Source organism: Phalacrocorax aristotelis, chromosome 1 (assembly GCF_949628215.1).
Source record: "Phalacrocorax aristotelis chromosome 1, bGulAri2.1, whole genome shotgun sequence".
Taxonomy (NCBI): domain Eukaryota; kingdom Metazoa; phylum Chordata; class Aves; order Suliformes; family Phalacrocoracidae; genus Phalacrocorax; species Phalacrocorax aristotelis.
Genome location: NC_134276.1, coordinates 8,487,471 through 8,509,972, shown reverse-complemented (window position 1 = coordinate 8,509,972; position 22,502 = coordinate 8,487,471). Strand labels below are relative to the sequence as shown.

At 41.0% G+C, this 22,502-nt stretch overlaps 1 protein-coding gene across 6 annotated transcripts; it reads left to right on the top strand.

Moving 5' to 3' along the window:
* The first annotated feature begins 71 nt into the window (after nt 1–71).
* Nucleotides 72–21,130, top strand: PCF11 (PCF11 cleavage and polyadenylation factor subunit). Of its 6 annotated transcripts, XM_075078971.1 has the most exons (17): nt 72–564; nt 5,391–5,516; nt 7,811–7,999; nt 8,397–8,588; nt 9,441–10,549; nt 10,824–11,013; nt 11,108–11,747; nt 11,836–12,453; nt 12,535–13,331; nt 14,662–14,764; nt 15,463–15,582; nt 16,114–16,222; nt 16,824–17,007; nt 17,480–17,635; nt 18,693–18,785; nt 19,321–19,356; nt 19,980–21,130. In XM_075078971.1, exons 1-17 carry the CDS (start codon nt 376–378, stop codon nt 20,187–20,189), a joined length of 5,061 nt encoding a protein of 1,686 aa, XP_074935072.1. In that variant the 5' UTR covers nt 72–375; the 3' UTR covers nt 20,190–21,130. The 6 variants fall into 6 exon arrangements, with proteins under 6 accessions (XP_074935072.1, XP_074934982.1, XP_074934892.1 ...); XM_075078881.1 differs by having other exon boundaries at nt 11,836–13,331; nt 14,677–14,764; nt 16,117–16,222; XM_075078791.1 differs by having other exon boundaries at nt 11,836–13,331; nt 14,677–14,764.
* The last annotated feature ends 1,372 nt before the right edge of the window (nt 21,131–22,502 follow it).

Sequence of the window (22,502 nt, the reverse complement as noted above, 5' to 3'; positions counted from 1 at the left end):
CGGCGCGCCAGCCAATCGGGGCGCAGTCAGGGAACAAAAGGGGCTTTCCAAACCGCCAGCCCCTTTCCTCAGAACAATTTCACATGACGCAACGGTTGGAGGAAGAGGTTCGCGAACCGCAGCCGCCGCCGCCATTTTGTGAGCCCTGAGACTTGAGTCGGCGGCGGCCGAAGGAGCGGCAGCACCGAGGGCAGCGCCACAGCCGGCGGGAGCCGCAGCCCGGAGGATGCGGTAGAGGAGCCCAGCGGCAGCGGCGGGGGGGGCGGCGGCGGCATCGCTCGGCGGCGGCAGCGGCGGCGGCGGCGGCGGGGGATCGCGGGGAGGGGGCTGTCGGTCGGTGGGTCGGGTCCTGGTGCGGGCCCCGGTCGGAGAAGCATGTCGGCCCCGGAGAGCAGCGCTGGTAGCAGCGAGGCCCGGGAGGACGCGTGCCGCGATTACCAGTCGTCGCTGGAGGACCTGACGTTCAACAGCAAGCCGCACATCAACATGCTGACCATCCTGGCCGAGGAGAACGTGCCCTTCGCCAAGGACATCGTCTCCCTGATCGAGGCGCAAATCGCCAAGGTTTTTATATTCCACCGACTACTACTCCTACCTATACTGCTGGGGGGACCGGCGGGGGCAGCGGGCTAGGGCGGCCTCGGGGGCGAGGAGGAGGAGGAGGAGACGGCCCGCCGAGGGGCGCGGGCTGAGCCGGGCTGAGGAAAGGGGCAGGAGGACGAGGGGACGGGGAGAGGCGGCCCCGCCGCGGGGGAAGAGGGCCTGAGGGGCGGGAAGCGGGGCGAGAGAGAGGAAGAGCCCGGGGGGAGGCGGTGGGGTGAGGAGGCCGGCGGGGGGGCGGTACGGCAGGGCTTAGGGGGGCCGGGGGAAGTAGCCTGAGGGTTTGGCTGACGAGGGGGCGAGCAGGGAGGGCAGGGCTTGGAGCAGAGGGTGCCGGGGAGTCGGGGCGGGGAGAGGGCCAGGAGCCTGGGGCCGCTGCGGGGGGCGCAGGGGGAGGGAAGCGTGGCTCAGATGGGATCAGGGAGCATGGGGCGAGGCGTCGGGGGCTCCTCCTTCCGTCGCCAAGCTTAAAGATGCTGCTTTTACCCTCCAGCCCATAGGGAGCAGGGGACGCGAGGGAGGGGAACAGCCCCCACACCACCCCCTTCTTCGTAGCAGGGGAGGGCTTGGGACTCGCCCCACCAAAAGCTCTGGGAGGGCAGCGTGGCTCGCGATTTAAGCCCCGTGTAAATACCAGACACAACATGGCGGCCTGGAAGTGACTGGGCAGCAGCACCTCGCCCTCGTAGCTGGGTTTTTTCCCCCTATATGGAGCCAGTATTCAGTGTATCGAATCTGGTGTCTAAACCTTCGTATTTAGCGATTCCGACATTAGATGAAGATTGTGATCGTTAGAGAAGGCCTGACTGGGAGATCCTGTATAGGGTTGGGCTGGGTTTTTTTTTGGGGGGGTAGTTTAAAATAATGAAAAAAAGGTTAAGCTGTAGCATGCAAATTGTCCACTTCTGAAGGACTAAGTATAACGACTTTTAATTATCAGTTAAGGTAAGGCTATTTTCCCAGTGCGGTCCCTGCGAGATACTAATTTTGAGGGGTGGGCACCCTTATCTTCCAGAAAAGTTTGCGGGTGAAAGGTGATCATCTGCTCCGGATAGAGAGTGTGTGGTGGTGATGGGGGGCGTTTTGGTCTGCCTGATTAGAGAAAATTCTGTGGGTTTGGGATAATCTGTTTGGATTTCAGGTGATCTGTGCCCTGAGTAATGCTAGTGGTGTGTGCGTGTTTAATTTATTTTGGCTAGAGAGGCTTATTGGTTGAGGATGGGGAAGAAGAAATTCTCCCTGACTGTCGAAACTGCAGCAGCCTGTAGGATCCTAACATGGCGTCTGAAAGGCACATGATATAAAAAGAAGGGAAAGAGGAGGCTCCCTTTGAGCCCAACCCAGGCAGTTGCTGACATCAGTCAGCCACAGCACACGGATGGGGGTTACAGCACCTTTTTAACAAGAGCATTTTGTAAGAAAAGGGTTCTTTTTTTCAACAAACACCCCCCCCGCCTATTCGTGCTAGTCACCCCTCCCCCGTTGCTTCCCTTGCTCCCTCTGATCTCAGGTGTTCAAAGGCTTTTTTCCTTTGGCTTTTAAATCGTGGTTTATAATGGTGAGAATCGTACTACCTAATGACGGGGAGGGAAGGATCTCTTAAGTTATTTAATCTATCTTTCTATCAATGCAGGATGGCTTTTTAGTGTTCCACAGACCTCTTCCAGTCTAGTTTTAAATGCTGCCAATGGCTGAGTTCTGCCATTCCTTGGGGAGGTGACCTCATAATCTAATAGATCTCACCATTATATCTCCTAAAGGGCAGTGGATGTGTATAAAATGATTTGTGATAAATATCAATGCTGTCAAATCTTTTTTTTTTTAATTTCTGGGTGATTCAGAGCCTGCCCTGAAGTGTGGTTTTTTTTTTTAAGATGTTCTGAAATCCTGTATCAATGGTTAGTTTTGCCTAGTTACTGTTTGTGACTGTGGTTTATTCAAGGCGAGTTTTTAGTTATTTCTGGGAAAGTGATCTCCTTTACTAAGCCACTTTTAAAAAGTGTTGCCTGGAGACAGTTTGTTTAGTGTAAAACTTGAGTGGTCTGCTTTACAACTTAATAAATGGTTCTGAAATGTGTGACTGGTATTATAAAATTTGTAAATAAAAAGTGTGAAATATGTATTTGTCGTTTTATTTACCATTGTATAGTGCAGAATTTGTTTCCAAGACCCATTTTGTATACAAGGTTGTCTTTTTTAACAAATTTTTGCACGAGTTTGTGACTTGGGGTTCAATTGCCAGATATGATTTTAAACTTGAAATCTTTTAGGAAACTAATAAAAAAGAGCCACACATTTCCAACAATAGCTTTCCTACATTATTTGAAGGAACAGTGGGAATTCTGTAATGAAGTCTTTAATATTATGCTGATGAGCTCAGAGTTAGTGGTGGTGTTCTGTGTTCTGGTGATTATGCGGCGCCTCCCTGCCTTTTGGTTAGTGTCATGTGGGCATCGTTCTTGCTAGGGGATGCTGTATAGAACGCCTGAAAACAAAATACATTCCAGTCTGGGATTCCCTTTTGTGGTTATTGGAGTGTGCACTAGATACCTTGACCTAATAAACGCTTCCAGATGAGAAGACTTAAATATTCCAACTGTATTTAAGTCATGGTTCTTAAAACGTGACACCTGAGTAGCTTATATTTGAAGCAGGGTACGCTGCTAAGCTGCTCATTCTGCGCCATAGTTTGAAGTAGGCTTTCTCACTAGATTAATGCTTCCATGTATGATTACTTTTAACAGTCTGATGCATAATGAAAGTGACAGTTAAACTTGTTATAGTGCCTTTGCTACTAAATAATTCCCCAGCATCTCAAACTTGAAGCTTAGATGACTATAGTAAGCTACTTCCATACATTGGTGAAATGGAAGAATATAACATACTATCTCAGCAGCTCTTGGGCATAGGTGCTTCTGAGACAGCTCTTTGTTCCCCTAGCAGCTGACTTTAAAAGTAAAAAATGGTGCACTGTCATTTTTTTATAAAGCAGGCATTCAGGACTTAGGGTGCTGTTTTTAATGTGCCATTGTGCAGACTGCTTTAAAGAAGAAACCAGTATTCCACAGACGTTTAATATTAACTAGCTGTAGACCCACAGTCTTTGATTTCTAAGGCTAGAGAGATGCCTTTATTCTAACCCTGTTGCATATTAGCTTGTTTACAGCTTGGTATTATGTCATAGCATAAGATAGGCTTTTAATGTGCTGCAGTTAGTTTTAGCTAATTTAACTCAATTTTTCTGTCCTTTTATGTACAAAATACACCACCTGCCTTTTTTACTTTTTTCAATATGCTCAAAGGCAGTGACCCTGCCCCCAACTAACAAGGAATTCTGCCCTTCTTCAATATTAAGTTTCAGTTCATGGTAAATTAATACACATTTAAGAGCAAGGAAACATTGTGACTTACCCATATAAAAGTATTGTTGACTCAGTGCCCGTCTGTGAACCACCTTAAAGGGGAAGGAATTAAATCTAAAATTTAAAGCAAGAGCACTTCCACACACTTGTCTGGACAATGGGGCTGCGAAGTAAGGTGTCGTTAATTAACCCAGTGGCCTATCCAGTTTAAAATGACCAGTGAGTGAAGTTACTCTGGTTTTATCCTGAGCTTACCGGATGGTGAATGGGACTTAATACGAGTGGATGCTACGAGTGGATTTTCTTCTAAGGGGATCATGGTCAACACATGGCTTGTGGTGTTGTCTTTCACGTTGTCCTCTTCAACAAGTCTGTGTACTTGCTGATGTTTTCTGGAACTTTGCTGTGCCTTCTGCTTTGTGAAAGCCAATGGTGGGCATTAAAATCCCCTTGATTTGGGCCAGTAGTGTTTTGTGTATGTTAGAAGTTGCTGTAGCGGTCCAGCATCACCACACTTCTATCGCACAAACTTGCTACAAGTTTTGAAAATGGATTTTAAAAAAAAACCCAAACAAGCCAACCAACCAAAACCAAACAACAAAAACCAAGCCGCCTCTTGTAGCAAAGATGTGTCCAGAGTTTGAAGACTCCTGTCTGAAAAACGTGGTTGCAGTTCCTGAGCTTGTCTGTGCATTTACGTGGTCGACTAGGTGGTTGAGTGTTGCCTGGATTTTGGACTTTGTTCTGACTGTGCATTTTTGCATGCACTCTGGAAATCTGAACTGTTGCTATCTACAAGTGCCAAGAGCGAATGGGACTCCTTGCTCCGTCTGTTTGGATTACAACAAAATAGTTGCGACCTATTCTGCGTGTAGTTTATGAAAAGACTGTGATACCCGACGTACAATCCACAGCTACAGAAGTTCACTATTTTGGCCTATTTGCCAGAAGTCTGATTTGTGTTCTGTGAAATTCAGAAAAAGAAAAATTCATGAGGTTTGAATTATAAACTATTTTTAAGAAGTTGCTTGAAGTGCTGACGATGGTTTCCTGCTAACTTAAAAGTTATTTTCTCAAGTGGGTTTTGAGAGGTTACACTCAGTACACGAGCGGCGATAGTGTCTTGTGGGCTTCTTTTTTCCTTTTTTATTTTTTGCCTTTTTCCAAAGCTCTGATACACAAACAAAATAACATAAGGTGTTCCTTTTTTTGTGTGATAGACCCACTGCGTTATACTTTGAACTGAGTATTGATTTTCCAGGTTAAGTTTTTGTATAAACAAAAAAATCCCAAGCCAGATCCCTTGGTGTTTATAGTGGCAACCAAAAAGAGAGGTCTGTATTTCTGGGATTGGTAATCCCTTTATTTAAAAAGCTTAAAATGTGTTTTTGTTGTACTAAACTTCTCAGTTTCTTCTTATTACTCCAGGCTCCTGCATCAGAGAAGCTCCCTGTTATGTACCTTATGGATTCCATTGTCAAGAATGTGGGAAGAGAGTATCTTACTGCATTTACTAAAAACCTAGTTGCAACATTTATTTGTGTATTTGAAAAGGTATATATACACTTTCAGAAAAGTTCTGTATTCTAAGCAAAATTTGTTCCTGGTAAAATAAATACATGCTTTCAGTTTTGGGTTTTCTTGGGTGGTGGACTATACAAATTGATTGTTTTTTATAAGTCTCAGTACTGTATCTATACCCTGGAAGATTATGCCTGCTGCTGTCAAGTGTGTAAGTTACATGTTAGCTGAAAGATGCAGAGTCTTACTTAATTTAATTTGGTTCGTAAAAGTTTGTAATTTTCCTATCCAGGCAAGATTTTACTTAACAGTATTGTGGTTACCAATGGCTTACCTGGATGGACTTTCTGCAATGTATAGCCCAGTTAATTACAAATTGTTGGTTTATTTTTAAGATAGTAAATAGTCTTTATACGAAGAATAGACTGAGAACCAATATCTTGTGGATTTCTCACAGCTTCTCCAGTAGTTAGATCTGTCTGATTTACTTAATTTGTGATGTGCAAAATGAGTGCTTAAACTGAGAAGAGTGAATAGCACTGACACCTGATTTTCTCCTGGTGGTCTGTGATTTGAAAAAAATGCTCTGGGCTGTGGGGGAAGGGTCTTAGAATGTATTGCTATATGATGTTCCAAATATGTGTTTTAATTTTATTCAACACTGAAAACTGCTGCCGTATCTTTTAATCTTTGCTCTTAATATTTAAACCCAGTGAAGCAGTTGTGCTTATTCCTCAGTGAGAAAGGCAAATCAAAGTCCAGGTTTTGAAAGGCTGAACTTGAACGGGTTTAAGTTGGATCAGAAGTGACAGGTTAACTTCTGTGATTTCCTGTATGCTATAAGAAAGTGGCATCTCATATGAATGAGATGAATGGAGCTTTTGCGTATTTATCTATGATTACATATTGGCAAGGATCTGAGATCCCAGTATACTTTATATGGTTTTCAGAAGTAAAAATCATGATGAAATAAGGAATAGATCGCAATAATGACCACAGAAAACCTAAACTCCTGTGTGTAGAGTAGGTAGATACTTACATGTTGTTTCATTATTAAATTGTGAATGTTCTTTTACTGAGTTGCATTTAATGTTGCAGCTGAAGCTCTGGGTAATAACTAATTTTCAGAGTACTATAGGTTAACTGTCTACTAAGCTAACCAGAACTATTTAATTAATGTGTATTAATTAAATGTGTAAAGTGACAGTCACTTCTGATAGTGTAATTGGTTGTCTTAAACATGCAGGTAGAATTCCAGCACTGACACTGTTAGAAGTTTTGTTTTATCAGTAAATGGTCACTAGGGTATCTTTAGACACTTGAAGTCAGAAGCTTTTGCTCAGTCATTTTTGCACCTTTTGCAGTGAACTTCTTACTCTCTCACTGAAAATTATATAGAGGCAACCCCCCAATAGCTAAGTATGAATTCTTTTTGTTGAAGTTCCTGCTCCTTCCCGAAAGAACCTCGGAACTTTTCAGACAGTGTCTTGCTGTAACATCTTAAAAATAAAACGGCAGCAAAAACCATGTACATGGTCAGTGTTTAAATTGGGATATTGACATTAGGACAGCTGCATATATTTTATCCTTAAATGTTTTTTGTTTATTGTTTAATTGAACTGCTCAAGTTAGGAGATGACTTAATTTTGCTTTTCTGTAAATTTTTAACTTACCTGTCATGAGATAATTCAAACTAACTGTTTGTAATGAGATAAAGTGGGCACTGGTCCTACAAGTATGCTTGATCTGTGGCTCACAGATGGGTCTAATTTTGCAGCTTAACTGAAATATAATTGACTTCATTTTAGCGAATACCCCTTTTGTTGCATTTGTTGGAAAAAAAAAAATCATTCAGTGACTAAAGAGCTGAGCAAAACACCTTTTCTCTTCACAAAGTTTGTTGTTTCCTGATTTCTTTGTCATTGTTTTACTCCATTCAGCATGAGCACTTGACTAATGTATTGTCTCAGAGGCTGTTGCCTTTCAATATTTTTGTTACTGTATTTTTTCCACAGAAATTGGGCAAGTAAAATGAGAATTTTGGTAATGGAAAAGTTGAAAGAAAATTCTCAGAGAATGGTAATACACAATAAAACCTTCAAATGGCCTTGAAACAACAATTCCACATTTGAACTTCTGTTATTGATTCTGTTGGTATAGATGTATGATCTGCACTGCTTATAAATCCTGTGTAGCAAGTTCAGTGTGTTAAGATGGCAAACTGTTGACAGAAATAGGAAATAAATGAAATCTTAAGTTCTACAGAAAAATTTAAGAAATTGTTTTATATTAACTTAACAAGCCATAGAATTGTTTTATTGTTTTAGGTGGATGAAAATACTAGGAAAAGTTTATTTAAATTACGCTCCACATGGGATGATATTTTTCCTTTGAAGAAACTATATGCACTTGATGTCAGAGTCAACTCATTAGATCCTGCTTGGCCAATTAAACCTCTGCCCCCAAATGTGAATACTTCTAGCATCCATGTGAATCCTAAGTTTTTAAATAAATCGGTAAGTTTTCATGGCTACTGTATGAACAGATGGTAATAAGTGTAGTTTTCATTGTTTGTATGCTGCATTTTGACAATTTAGTGTATTAAGAATGAAGTATCTGACCTTTGTAGACAGGTAAGAGGAATTTCCGAATTCAGCATATTTGATGGGTTTAGTTTTTATATTTCAAAACTGTATTCTAGATTTTGGAACACTGATTAATTCATGTGAAATGGTATATACCTGTCACAGCAAGCAAATTCTAGTGGGGCAAAGGTTTTAAATTTTTAGTTGTATTTTGCACTAAAAATGCAATTTATAACTGCTATACAAACTAAGTCCCAGTACTGGATCATGATGGAGTTAGTTGATTCCATCAGGATTTTAAATGTAACTTTTTTTATTCCGTTTTTAGCCAGAGGAATCTGCTGCACCTACCTCTGCTGTCACTTCTGGTGCCTCTACTCCTCCAGCTGTTCCTGAAATACAAAAGAATTTGACACAGGAGCAACTGATAAGGCAGCAATTGCTTGCAAAGCAAAAGCAGTTGCTAGAACTTCAGCAAAAAAAATTAGAGCTGGAGCTGGAACAGACTAAAGCACAGTTGGTGAGTAGGATAGTTGATGAAACTTTCATAGTTGGGTCTTGCTTTCTTCTGGACAGTATATACTGGTAACTGCGGTACATTATTTTTGTCCTCCTCTTAGGCCAGTATAGCTATTTTAAGACTAGAGCAATGCAAGTTGATCTCAGGTTCCAGAATGCTGTTTGTTACCTGAAAACTTAAGAATCACACTCAAAATAGAACGTCACTCTTTTTTTAACCTCTTAGTTTCTTGTTTTTAAACTTCTCTCCAAAATGATGCCTGCCTGTGATCCTCGTCTTCCACCTCTTCTTGCGGCTCCCAGCAAGCCAGGCTTTTTCAAACATATTTGCTCTTATAGAACAAGGAAGGCTGATCGTTGGAAATAAAGTGCATTTCCTTGTTAGGGCAGGTTGGTTTGATGCCACCGTCTGAAGGTGGTGGTAAAGCTGTATTCTTTTACATTGGTAATTGAAAGTCTGGCTTTGTTGGCAGTTGATGATACCAAAATAAAGGATCTTTGAAGTGTAGAAATACAAAAATTCTATGAGGTACTTCACAGCTTGGTTACCTTGAGCATGTGGAATATACAGAAAAACTAATGCTGTAATGAGAATGTGTGCCTAAATTACATATTCTGCAATATTGTCTCTGTAGTACTGCTTTTCTATTGTATTTGAATTTGGCATTTTGCAACGGTACTGCACTACTTTAATGCTTGTAATTAGCAATTAATGGGTTGTTTTTGGTTAAATGGCTGAATCTCATCACTTCCAAGATGTTTCTATTTGTAGTTTTGGTTTCAAGACAAAATAGGACCATCTCTGGGGAGGAGTTGTCGTGTAGATTAATGCTGGATTTTTTTAATATTTCAGGCTGTATCTCTTAGTGTTCAGCAAGGATCATCTACTATAGCTTCAGTTCCAGCACCTTCCAAGCAGCACATGTCTCCTACACCTCATATGACGGTGAAACCACCTCATCAGACTGCTGTGCAATCCGAAAAGAACAAACCATCCCCAAGTCCTCCACTTCATGATATCAAAATAGTAAATAGGGATCCTCGACTTAATAGGATGACTCAACATTCTTCTCATGCTAAGGATCAATCTCATAGGAAAGAATTTCCACCAAGCACGACCAGTCAGTCTGATACCAAGGCAAACAAAACAACACAGGCTGAAAAACAAAACTCAACAAAGCAAGAAAAATTGAAAGCAAGCGAAAAAACGCAGAAGAAAGAACTTGACCAGTCAGAAGCAAAATCTAAATCACCATCCCCTTTAAAAAATAAGCTACCCAATACTAAAGATACTAAAACCCAGGAATGTGAAAGCACAAAAGTATCTGAAATTAGTAAGCGGGATCCAAGACTTAAAAGACATCTTCAAGATAAGTCAGAGGGCAAAGAGGAGGAGGTGAAAGAAAAGAGGAGAAGTACAGAGAAAAAAGAAAAAGAGGAGCATAAGACATGTGAACACAGGCCAGTAGGCAGCAGAAATAAAGTAATTAATGGTGCTGTTCAGAAACAAGACATGACTACAGAGGAATCAGAAAAACAGGGTGGAAAACAAGGGAGATCAAGTAGTAGAAAACGGTCACGATCACGCTCTCCTAAGGCACGGTCACCATCTACACATTCTCCAAAAAGGCGAGAGAGGAGATCACCCAAAAGGAGGCTTAGGAGTTTATCTCCCACTTCATCCACTCCTAAAATTGGGAAGATACGTCAGATAGGCCCTAAGCAGTCTCATGTTGAAGAAGGTACACAAGCAGCAAGAGATGAAAGAAATTCTAGTAAGAGAAATGTTAAACAAGAGGTGCGAGATCCGAGGAGAGTGAAAAAACCTGCAGAAGACAGGCCCCAGGAAACAGCAAGCCAGCATTCTACAAAAGCATCTCCTGATCCAAAGGAGAATGCAGAAAACTGGCAAGGATCCAAATCAGGCAAGAGGTGGAAATCTGGTTGGGAAGAAAATAAAAAGTAAGTTACTATCTTTTAAACAGCAACTGTTTGAAGTCAGTGGAAATTCTACTGTTGACTCCAGCATAGTCAGCTTTGGGAGGCAATGTTCAGATTGTTAAGATTGATAAGTTTAACTTACTTCTGTTAGTGAGATATGGAAATTATGCATACTTAGATTCTAAGGTGATAGTGATGTTTTGCCATGATGAGTTGTAACAGGAATGCAACAGCTATGTCTTGAATAAAGATGTAATCTATTTCAAATCTATTTTAAATGTATTCTTGCTTTCAGCTCGCAGCAGAATGAAGAACACCAAGCACTTGGTAAATCCCCTCACCAAAGACACCGGGAAAACTGGCCTGCTGGTAAAGGAATTCTGTCGCCCCGAGCACCAAAGCAGCAGCACCGGTTAAGTGTGGATGCTAATTTACAGATTCCCAAAGAACTGACATCTGCAAGCAAGAGAGAATTACTTAAGAAGGTAATATTAATAAATGCGTCTTCATAGAAGTGTCCTGGGTATAGTTTGCTTCTGTTTTCTTCGTAGAAGTCTAAACTTTAACTTTATATTACAGGCCAATGAACGCTTAACATCTGGTGAAATAACACAAGATGAGTTCCTAATGGTAGCTCATCAGATCCGACAGTTGTTCCAGTATCAGGAAGGAAAGCACAGATGTAATGTCTGGGATAGCCCTACAGAGGAAAAATGTGGTTTGAAAAAGAAACCTCTTCTGTCAGATGCAGAACTAACATACTATGAACATAAGGCTAAACTAAAAAGAACACAAGTTCAGCATTCATTGTCAAGGCTTGATCTCTTGGATCCTGATATTTTGGATTATCATTTGCCTGACGCATTGCTCTCTGGAATAGAATGTGAGCAGGCAAAAGCCAAGCGTGGAGTGCAGTTTGACAGAAAAGAACCATTTGGAGAAAGATCAAGGAGACACTCTCCTGTGAGTGGCACTAATAGACCTTTTGCCGATAACCTCTCACCACTTGAGGGTCGACGAAGATTGGAGGAACAAAATGCTACTAAAGGAGCAAGAGGTTCTAAGAACTTTGATCCTTATGACAGCTGGGGAGAATCAGAAGAATTTAGAGATGCTCTTAGACAACAGGGGAAAAGCACAACAGAGTTCCAGAAAATAGATGGTGATGCAATCTGCAGATTTGATAATCGCGAAGAAAGACAGCTTCTTGGGCAAGCTGGTGTGTGTTTTTGCTTTAGTTTACAGCTGTTAAATAAATGGCAACAGTTTAGTGAGTGGCTTTCTGATTTTTTCCGGTTTTTTTTTAGGTGTTCGAGAGGAGCCAAGATCACCATTCAGTGAACGTTTCAAAAGAGCGAGGTATGAAGATCCAGAGAAAGCACCGTTCCCAGAAAGTCCAGGATCAAGATTTGGAGGCATTGAAGCAAAGCAGAGGATAAGCGCACTAATGGAAGACAGACCTCTATTTGATGGCTCACCTAGACAGGCTGCTGCAAGGGTTGGGGTAGATGGACAAGGAAGTCCTTTTGTTGATGGTCCTGCTGCTGGTTCAAGTTCCAGAATTGATGGGCCACCTGGACAGGCTGCTCTGAGATTCGAGGGGCCTTTGGTGGGGGCCGGCGCATCTCAGTTTGATGGACCACTGGCAGGAACAGGGGGAGCTGGAGCCCTAAGATTTGATGGGCCACCAGGGCAGCTGGCAGGGGCCCTGAGGTTTGAAGGACCCCCAGGAGAGGTTGGTCGAGGAGGTCCACTAAGATTTGAGGGACCTCTTGGGCAGATAGGTGGGCCTTTGCGATTTGAGGGGCCTGCAGGGCAGCCTGTAGGCGGTCCTAGATTTGAAGGACCTGGAGTTGGTCTCAGGTTTGAGGGTCCCCGTGGTCAGCCTTCAGGCGGTCTCAGGTTTGAGGGACCTCATGGTCAACCTATGGGGCCTCGAGGTCAACCAGGGGGTGGTCTCAGGTTTGAGGGACCCCATGGTCAGCCCTTGGGGCCTCATGGTCAACCAGGGGGTGGCCTCAGGTTTGAGGGGCCACATTTACAGCCATTGGGGCCCCATGGTCAACCTGGAGGTGGTCTCAGGTTTGAGGGGCCACACGGTCAGCCTATGGGGCCACATGGACCATCAGGTGGTGGGCTCAGATTTGAGGGGCCGCATGGGCCATCAGGTGGTGGGCTCAGATTAGAAGGACCACATGGTCAGCCAGGTGTAGGTCCTAGGTTGATTGATGGACCAGTACACCAGGGAGCTGGCGGACTTCGATTTGATGGTCCTCTGGGGCGGGCTGGGCCGCGATTTGATGGTTGTCATGCAGCTGGATTTGATGGCCAGCCTGGACAGCTCTCTCTCTTGCAAAGATTTGATGGAATTCATGGACAACCTGGTCCGAGATTTGAAAGGGCGCCTGGCCAACAGGCACAACCACGATTTGATACAGCCATACCTCAGAGATTTGATGGACCTCACCAGCCAGCCTCTAGATTTGACTTGCCCCTTGGCCTTCAAGGTGCACGTTTCGAAAATGTAGCTAACCATCCTGCCTCAAGACTAGAAATGTCACCATACGGACAAGGAGGTCCATTTGTCGAACATCCTGGCCAGGGCTACAATGGGCCATCTCATGGGATGCAATTCCAGAGGCCTGATATATTTGATGGTTCGCCTGGACCAAATTTCAATGGGCCAGCTGGCCCAGGAGCACAGAATTTCCCATTGAGAGCAGCTGGACATTACTTTGATGAAAAAGGTCTTCAGGGTCCTCAATATGGGAACTTCAATAATATGCCAATGGGAAGTAATCAGGTAAGAATTGATTGCATTAAATGGTTTGCTTGCAGAAGTATTTTTGTGTAGAGACTTACCTTTAAAAGTTGAAGATTTTTCTGAAGAGCTGGCAGACTGCGAGCCAGGTTCAAGCTAAAAATGTCACCCTTCAGTAGTTTCTGGTTAATTTAAGAAGGGCATGCTTTGCTGTTTTTAAGAATTTTTCTTTTTTTAAATTAAACAAAATAGTGGACTTTACAATCACTTTGTAGCTCAGAATGTGACAATGAAATCAGTATTTTTAACTTGAAAACAAAGCTAGGTAATTGGAAGCCTGGGGTGTTTTCATGAAACTTCCACAAAAGTGAATCTTCATAAAGCATTAAAAGATACTGTAAGTGAATGTGCATGACTGTTTTCTAAGTGGTATAGAATTAGAATGGACAAAAATAATTCTGTGGTCTTTTTGCAGCTGTTAGTACTGGTGACAAGCCAGTTCTAAAGAGAGATCCAGTAGAACTTGGGAGAATTAAGGAAGAAATGGACATTGTTGAACTACAGTCTTTTAAAATTATCTCGGCACCAGCATGCTTTATGAGTTCAGTTGGCTTTGCTGTGGCCTGTTGGAAATGCTCTCTTCAAAGGGGAAGATGATAATGTACATCAATGAAAATGATGGGATTTGCTTCAGTAGATTAGAGATTTTAGAGGGCATTTTTCATTTGGGGCATCATAAATTAACATGAGGAGTTTACTGATTGAACGAAAGCAGGTAATGTGTCCTGCTAACCTCTAATAGGATAAAATGTTAAACAATTTAAACTTTTTTTTTTTTGCAAATCCAGAAAGTAGTCAATTAGGATAAAAAAGCCCCATTTTTTTATTACAAGTGAGGTATGAAAACTTTTTCTACCTGAAGCTTACTGTAGCTGGTTTGCTGAAAAATCCTGATTTCAGGATGTGTTTCGTATAGCAGATGCTATTTTAATTATTGGGTAAGAATTAATAGTGGCGTTTGTTGAGTTTCTTGAAGTTTGTTCTGATAAGCTCTGTTTTGGTGAACTGGAACAACTGAAAAGAAACTACCGTGTGTGGAAAATGTAACTGAAGGCTCAATAGGTAGAAGGAATTTTTATTTTTAACTTAAGTGCTAGGCAAAATGAGTTACGTGTTCTGAAATTTTTCTAGTGGGAAATGAAAATGAGGGAAATGTTTTGTAGTGATTCGTGGACCTTTCAACAGCAAACTGACATAGGTCACTCCTGGAAGAAGTTTAATATATATGGAATTCTTGAGGAATGTCTAGAAGTTAATGATAAAATTTAAAAAGTAAGTTTGTAATTGCATTACTATACAAAAAATACTTCAGTGTTTACTTCCACAGGTTTCTCTCATGTCTGGTCAACCAGGACCTTATGGCCAAGGTCAACAGTATTTGCCAAATCCTGGAAGTTTTGTTCAGAACCCTGCAGGTGTGTAACGAAATAATTAAATTCCTTTTACTACTTTTGGATCATTCTGTTTGTTAGTGGCCACAAAAATTACCCTTTTGTAATGCCCTGATGTTCCAGGTCTGTGTGAAGTCTCCTCGGTGAGGCGGCCATAGGTGTGGTTTCTGTAGTACCTTTGTACCTTTGAGGGGTTTCCCTCAAACAGCAAAGGCTTCATTAGTTTTCATGAACCATGTGGGTTTGGTGTGTAGTTGTGCTAAAGCAAAAAAAACTTTGGTCTGCTTTTCTGGAAGGTACCAGTCAGTAGGTCTGGTTTGTGTTCACGAGGGTGTGTAAACATGCCCAGCATATGAATGGTTAGTAATGAAAAGCTTCTAAAAAGTCATAAATGATTAAAGTAGGTGATGAAGTTGATTGGTCCTGGTGAAATAGTCAAGCGTAAAATGAGGAAAATACTATGTTTTAATAAAGAGTATCCAGTAGAAATCTGTGTGTGGGCAGCCAGCTTACATAGCACTTCACAATATGTTATGAAGGAAGCTGTTGCCAGGGAAGAAATTAGCCAAGGACTAGACATAAAGCAAAGAGAGTTAATAAGTAATTTGAAATAAAAAATGGGAGGCAGAAGGAAAAGCATGTTGTGAAATAACACTGATCAAAGTGCAGTAAATTTCTGATGCTAATCTTTTGTCTCCGGGCATGTTGATGTTTGTCCCTAGGAGCCCTTCCACATTCATATCCCGATAACCACCTTGGGCAGCTTGATGTCAATGAGCTGTTTGCTAAACTGCTGTCAACGGGCATCCTCAAACTGTCAAAAACTGATTCCACTTCAGCACGTATGTAGAACTGTTACCTTCTAACTACTGAGTTTATCCACAGCTGAAGTGTAAAGCTAAGTATAAGAACTGTTGTGAACTCCTGCGTGTTTTTTTTTAACTGAACTGTGTTTTGGGGAAGGAATTTAGTGCATATGGTGGATTAAATTCTTAGTATCTTGTTCGATTTGTACACTTCAGCTATCCAGAGCAGTCAGTTTGTCTTTGGTGCTGTGCCTCGGTAACTTGGTCTTGATTATAATCAGATTCTTGTCAGTTTTTGAACTATTTCTGTCTCTGGAGACTGAATTTAATGCCAAAGACTGAGGTGAAATACCGTTTTCCTAAATGGAAATTCTGAGTAATTTACAGTATCTTGTGTCCCTTTTTTAAAATTGTGTTAGAAGATTACTGTCTTGGCCATTGCACATTTGTATTTTAGCATAGTCAGATCATATTTATTAATAATTTGAATAAAAGTCACTTCCAGGAGCACATCAGTTTCTTTCTGATGATGTACTGAAATGTTGATGATACCTTTATGCTTTCTAGAAGTGAATGAAACATCGTCCCAGCCAGCTGCTGAAGAGGAAGATGATGACCAGAATGAAGATCAAAATGTTCCAGACCTCACTAACTTCACAGTTGAAGAACTGAGACAGTGCGTATAGTAGAATGAGTTTACAGTGCAGTAAGAATAATGACAGGGTAGTATCTAGATAGTTAATCTAAGACAGCTGAGAGCTTTTAAAAGATTGTATGTTACTTTGTGACTAAGAGGACCTGCTGTTTTTGATGTTAGTTTTCGAGAATTTGAGGGAGGAAAAAGGGAAATTTAGCCTGGGAAAACTCCCTTTACACAAGTTGCATGTTGTTAGCTAAGCAGCAAGGTTGTGATGTGCATTGAAGGCAATGCTTCTTCCTTTGTTACTACTAATCTTACCACCTTTTTAGGAGTTCGCAAAGCTGAGACAAATGCAAGTATTACCATTTCATGCACTATTAGGTGATGAAGCTAGTAGGCATGAAACACAACACTAGCGTGTTTCTCATGAATAGTTAGTAGGAGCCCATTGTTTGTTATTTGAACGTTTCAATTGTGTTACGAAAATCGGGAAGAATTCAGATACATTGCATGCTGTAACCTTGCAGTAGATTCATGCTTTTCCTCTACTCGTGGGCATATGAAGCAACACTCAGAGAGACTTCTCACCTGTTTCTTTTCAAAGAAAGGTTAAGACTTTTCCCCTCACTTTTTTTAGGCGTTATGATAGCGTTATAAATCGACTGTACACTGGAATTCAGTGTTACTCCTGTGGAATGAGATTCACTACTTCACAGACAGATGTTTATGCAGATCATTTAGATTGGCATTATCGTCAGAACCGGACGGAAAAAGATGTTAGCAGAAAAATTACACACAGAAGATGGTACTACAGTTTAACAGTAAGTAATGCACGGTGTGTCTTCTAAGTTACAGGCTGGATTCTGTGTTTTACTTACCTTTGTGCTGTAGGATTGCACTTGAAATGTACATCATCACAGGAGCTGGCATTTGGTGAACAATGGTGTCTTAGATATTTCAGGTAGTTCTCAAATGCCTGTCAAAACACAAAAGGCAATTCTGTGATGAACTATAAACAGTTTGAAGATATTGGGACTGTCTTGGTCACACTGAGAATGGAATGGAATCTGAAGGATAGTGGTTTTTCTGGAAAATGAATTTTTGAAATGTTGTGGTATGAGAAAGCATGCGCTGTTGTAATGCTGCATGTGAGGAGCGTTTCAGTTTTAATGAAGTGAGGTTTATTAAATACGGTACTTTCGGGATCTCTATTTTTTTCTTTCCCTTGATATCTATTTTTTGAACATTTCTGGCTATTCGTCAGTGAGTGTGAATGAAAACTTCTTTCCTTAGGACTGGATTGAATTTGAAGAAATAGCTGATCTAGAGGAGCGTGCAAAAAGCCAGTTTTTTGAAAAAGCTCATGAAGAGGTTGTGTTGAAGACACAAGAAGCTGCGAAAGAGAAGGAGTTTCAGAGTGTCCCTGCTGGACCAGCTGGAGCAGTTGAGGTAAGTGTCAGCTTGCTTTCATTAGCCCAGAGGCTGAGAATCATCTAATACTTCAAAGACAGCATTATTTCATACAGTGGGTGCCATGTAGACTGAAGTCGTCTTCTTGGACCTCTGAGCAGCTACTTTGTAGCTGGTGTATTTGTGTATGCAATGGTTGTTTCCCGGGGCAGATAGTAGTATACATCAGCTGTAGTTAACAAGCTTCACACTCACTGGCATTCCATCGTTCTAGCAAAATGGAAATGGGGAAAGTGTGTTAATAATGCTTCCATAGAAAGAGTAAATAGAGCAAGTGAACTGGAAATGGTCCTTTGTCATCCAAATAATGATTTGGTTTACTGGGGTTTTGATACTTCGACACAGAAATCTCTTTTTCAGTAGGAGAGAGCCATTAGGACAAAGAAATAGCTCAACTTAAACAAACTGGTAGATCTGTATTTTGGTAGGTGAATTGGTGTAGTAATCAAATACAAATGTTGGTAGAATTACAATTTAGTTTTACATGCTAAGCCTCTGAGAAACTAGCTATCAAGCCATGAAGGCCTTTATTTTAATTTTAAAAGGTACCTTTTGTGCTTTGTTCTCCAAGTTTTTTTGGCACAGAAGTACTATAAAAATGTTAGTACTTCATCTAAAAGTTATGCCTTTTTAATTTGAGACTCCAGGTTAAGGGGAAGAGTGAATATAATGCCATAAACAAAATTAATTAAATCCCAGTACTGGATTGTCTTCCATGACAGTAAAATAGCACTAGATTGTTGAAAAGTGTCTTGCAGAGGCTTCTTATTTAAAAGGGCATAGCTTCTATTTCTCAAGTGACAACGGTTTTCAAGGCCAGATGATGGTCATTGCTCAGTCTGCAAACTAAACTCAATTTTTGATTAAAGTTTTCTAATGTTATTTTTAAACTGTGGAGGAAAGATCACGTAGTCTTGATGTATTTGTCTCAATTTAAAAGAACCTTTGCTGGCTGTTACTAGGGTCTTGAAGTTCATGTGTTCAGTAAATTATTGCAATAACCTTGTTTCTCTCTGTTATTCCAATAACTTTTCAGAGCTGTGAAATTTGCCAAGAGCAATTTGAACAGTATTGGGATGAGGAAGAGGAAGAGTGGCACCTGAAGAATGCTATCAGAGTAGATGAAAAGGTAATCTGATTTTATTTACATGGGATACTTATTGATAGTAAAAACCCCACAGAATTCTAGATGAAAAAAACAAAAGAGGGCCAGGTGCTTTTTCTCTCCTGAAGAATTCCCATGGTCGTTTTGCTGGCTTCCAAGTACATAAATATCTCAGCCTTTGGAAGTGCACGAAGTCCTGGTATCATTAGTGTAGGCTCACAAGCCTTCCCTTATACTGCAGTGCTGAAAGAAGAATGAATGTCTCTAAATATGGGTGTAGGTATTGGTTCAATTATTTCTGTATGCGGCTGTACGCAAATGATTCCCAACACTTAACCAGGCTTTTATCATTCTCAGCGCTCAACAGGCTCTGCAGGAACTTTTCCTAAACAAACATACACAAAATCTTTTCCCACTTATATTTGACACCATACTTGGTCTGCTCATACCATAGTTTTTCTAGACAAATTGTGTGATGTGTGTAATTGGCACTGTTCTGCTCAAAACCAGTGATCCAGTTATAATTTATGTCTTCACATGTATAATAATTCCCTTTCAGATTTACCATCCATCTTGCTACGAAGATTACCAAAATGTAAGTGAATCCTTCTTCACATTTTTGAAGTGTTCTGCTTTCAGTTTGTTCGCTTGATCTCTGACTTTGCAGGGAGCAGATGTGTTCAGAACGTGCTACCCGTTCCTCTTGCCTATGACTAGACAAAGACTCAAAGGCCTTGGGCGTGGCAAGTTTATAATCCAGAGTTAGCAAAGGTGTATTTCTTGTTGTGATGTGCCGTGACAGCTCGTGTGTCGTACATGACTAAAGCAGAACCGTGGTTTGAAAACACATCATGCATTTGTTGTTGAGTAGTGTGCCTAATCTTAGGAATTTGCAAAAGTGGAGTAAATAGGTGCTGGTGTGTCTGTGACGTTTTTAGTGCTTTGGGAGTTACAGTTCCGCCGGGGACAGCAGGGAATGGGTTATGGTAATGAGTTAAGCATTTCATCCCTGCTTGGACGGTACCTTTTTAAAGTACTTGTGAAAAAGTAATGCTATTAAAGAATATATCTGTTTTCTGAGGATCTTGATAAAGTAGGAGTTTGGATTTTGAGTGCCTGACCATCACCGTGCTTGCATTTTCATAAAGAGTAAAAGGGATAACAAGCTAAAAATGGTTATTTTAATGTGTTAATGCTACATTGGCTTTGACTTTGCAGACATCATCATTTGATTGCACACCATCTCCCAGCAAAACTCCTGTAGAAAATCCACTAAATATAATGTTGAACATTGTTAAACAAGAAACACAGGAGTCCTGTGACTCGCCTAAAGTCAAAGAAGAACCTGATGACACCCCTACTGCCTGTGCAGAAGAGAGCACACCTGCATCTACAGATATTAAAACAGAACCTGATGAGTCTGTTTAAATAAATGGAGGTATGATTTTTTTTTTTACAGAAGAGCTGCTGTGTTAACTCTGGAAGGCAAATACTTTTTATATGAAATAAAAATGTTCCACTGAGGCAGGGCCTCAACTACTGTTTGGTTAATAAATACATTTTTGTATTTGAATTTCTTATTGCCTGCACAGTTTCAGGTGTCATTGTGTGAAAGTTCTGTAGATGCGTGAAAATTTAATGGAATGAAACAGTATATGTAAAAATGTATAATTTTCACTTGTGGAAATGTAAATTATAAATAAAAGATATTTTTGCTATATATGGAGTGTAATGTTTATGCACACCATCAAATGAAGACAGTGTTTCTGTACTTTTTTCAGTTTAAATGGATTTAAAAAAACCTTTTGCTCAATAAGATTCAGAAAAGTGAAAGCAAATAACTTCCTTCATTTATCCTGTAGGTGGGTTATCAAAGGAAGCAGCGCAGGAACTTCTCAGACAACCCTACTTTTCTTTTTAAACTTATTTGAACAAACTTACATACCCAGATATTAAAAAAAAAACCACACAAAAAACCCCAAAACAAAAACCCAACAAAAAAAGAAAACCCACAAAAAAAATTGAAACAAAAAAACCACCCAAAAAGACAGTTCTGGGTAGAAGGGGAAACTTTAACAAACAAACCAGAGTGCTTGATGTGAACACAAGTGCCAACAAACAATTAACAAACCAGGATGCCTGGTAGTTAAGACATTATTAATGATTTTTTTTTTCATTAGTCAATCACATAAGAATTTAATACAGCTGAGCAAACTTTTCTTTACGTTACAGGGGGGAATGAATGTAAGAATTCTCATTTGAAACATGGTTAACACTTTTTTTTTGTTGCTTATGACTGGACTTAGATGGTAAACCAGATATCCTGAGATGTTAATATTTCTTAAATGTAATAAATAAAATTAAGCATATATTTGAGTGTGAGTCTTCCTTTCAGTAATGGGTTTGTGTGGCTGGCACATTCGTGGGAGTGGAAATAAATAATACAATTGTGTGTCTTAGGACAATATGCATTTAATGTTTCATTCACTCTGCCATGTGTATAGCGCATATTTTTAAACCTGCTGGAGCAAGGCGTAAGTGCTAAAAGTCCAAGAGCAATGTCACAGTCCTAGTGTGTTGTTCTTGTGGTGAGGATAATTGCGAGATCAGAATTCACCCTTAGCGTATGATACAAGTAGAAATGAACAGTTGTGAAGGTGATTTTGCTGTCAGCTGCGATGCTTCTTCCCATCTTCACAACCAGGCTTCAAGGAGTTTTTAAGATGTGACTAATTCCTTGACTGTCATGTTAAGGTTGTAGCTATAGTTGTGAGTGTGCCGTATTCTAGGTGTCAACCTTGAAACTACCTTTTGTTTAGAGAAAGGCTAGAGGAATAAAAATACATCGGAGATGGGTGAGGGACAAGTCAGCCCATGGGGTGGTGTGTGTGGCTGGGGCTGTGCTGCAGGCAGCTACTCCTGGGTTACTTGTTACAACTTCTTCCTGGAAAAGGGGGATGTAGGCTTGGCCCAACTGACAATTTATGTCCTAACAATTTATGTTAGTATTGTAAACGTCTCTTAAATCATACAAATTGAACTTCAGAGGAGGCTGAGCAGAGATGTGATGTCTTTAAATATGTAGAAGGCTGTTAGAAAAAGGGAACAGATTACACAGCCTACTAGGGATAGAATAAAAAGAGACCTATAAGTAGCAGCAGGAGGATTTATGGCAACTTTCTAATGACAAGGATGGTTAATCTCTGAATGGACCTTACTTGGTCCATGTAATTATCAATGCACACCTTTAAATCTGATTGGGAAGAGTTTGTCCTGTCTGCAAGCAGGACTCTGGAAATGCAGGGTGCTCTTTTTTTCCCCCATCAAAGGAACCTGGCTTCCCTCCAGGGCACCAGGTGGTTTTGGTGGAGGGGAACGAGGAGCAGGACCATGTAACTGCAGGGGGAAAAAACATCCCCCTTGTACCCTGCGAACAGCTGAGTACAGAGAGAGGGGGCAGATGGGGATTGGAGTTGGATTGTGCTGCAGGGAGAGCATAAATCGGGTTAAATACCTCTTGGTCAGTACATCACTGATGGTATCAAAATTGAGATACTGATTTGTTACACTTCTCCCTGAGGAACGGGTGGGCCTGTGAGAACCTCATGAGGTTCAGCAAGACCAAGTGCAAGGTCCTGCACCTGGGTCGGGGCAGCCCCCAGTAGCCATACAGGCTGGGGGATGAAGGGATTCAGAGCAGCCCTGCTGAGAAGGACTTGGGGTTGCTGGTGGATGAAAAGC

What these genes read in the sequence shown, in the direction of transcription:
- PCF11 (XM_075078630.1), top strand. Translation starts at nt 376, where the DNA reads ATGTCGGCCCCGGAGAGCAGCGCTGGTAGCAGCGAGGCCCGGGAGGAC. An exon ending in AACAGACTAAAGCACAGTTG is followed by an intron (nt 8,589 to 9,440) that starts GTGAGTAGGATA and finishes TTAATATTTCAG; the next exon opens with GCTGTATCTCTTAGTGTTCA. An exon ending in TGCCAATGGGAAGTAATCAG is followed by an intron (nt 13,332 to 14,661) that starts GTAAGAATTGAT and finishes AAAATACTTCAG; the next exon opens with TGTTTACTTCCACAGGTTTC.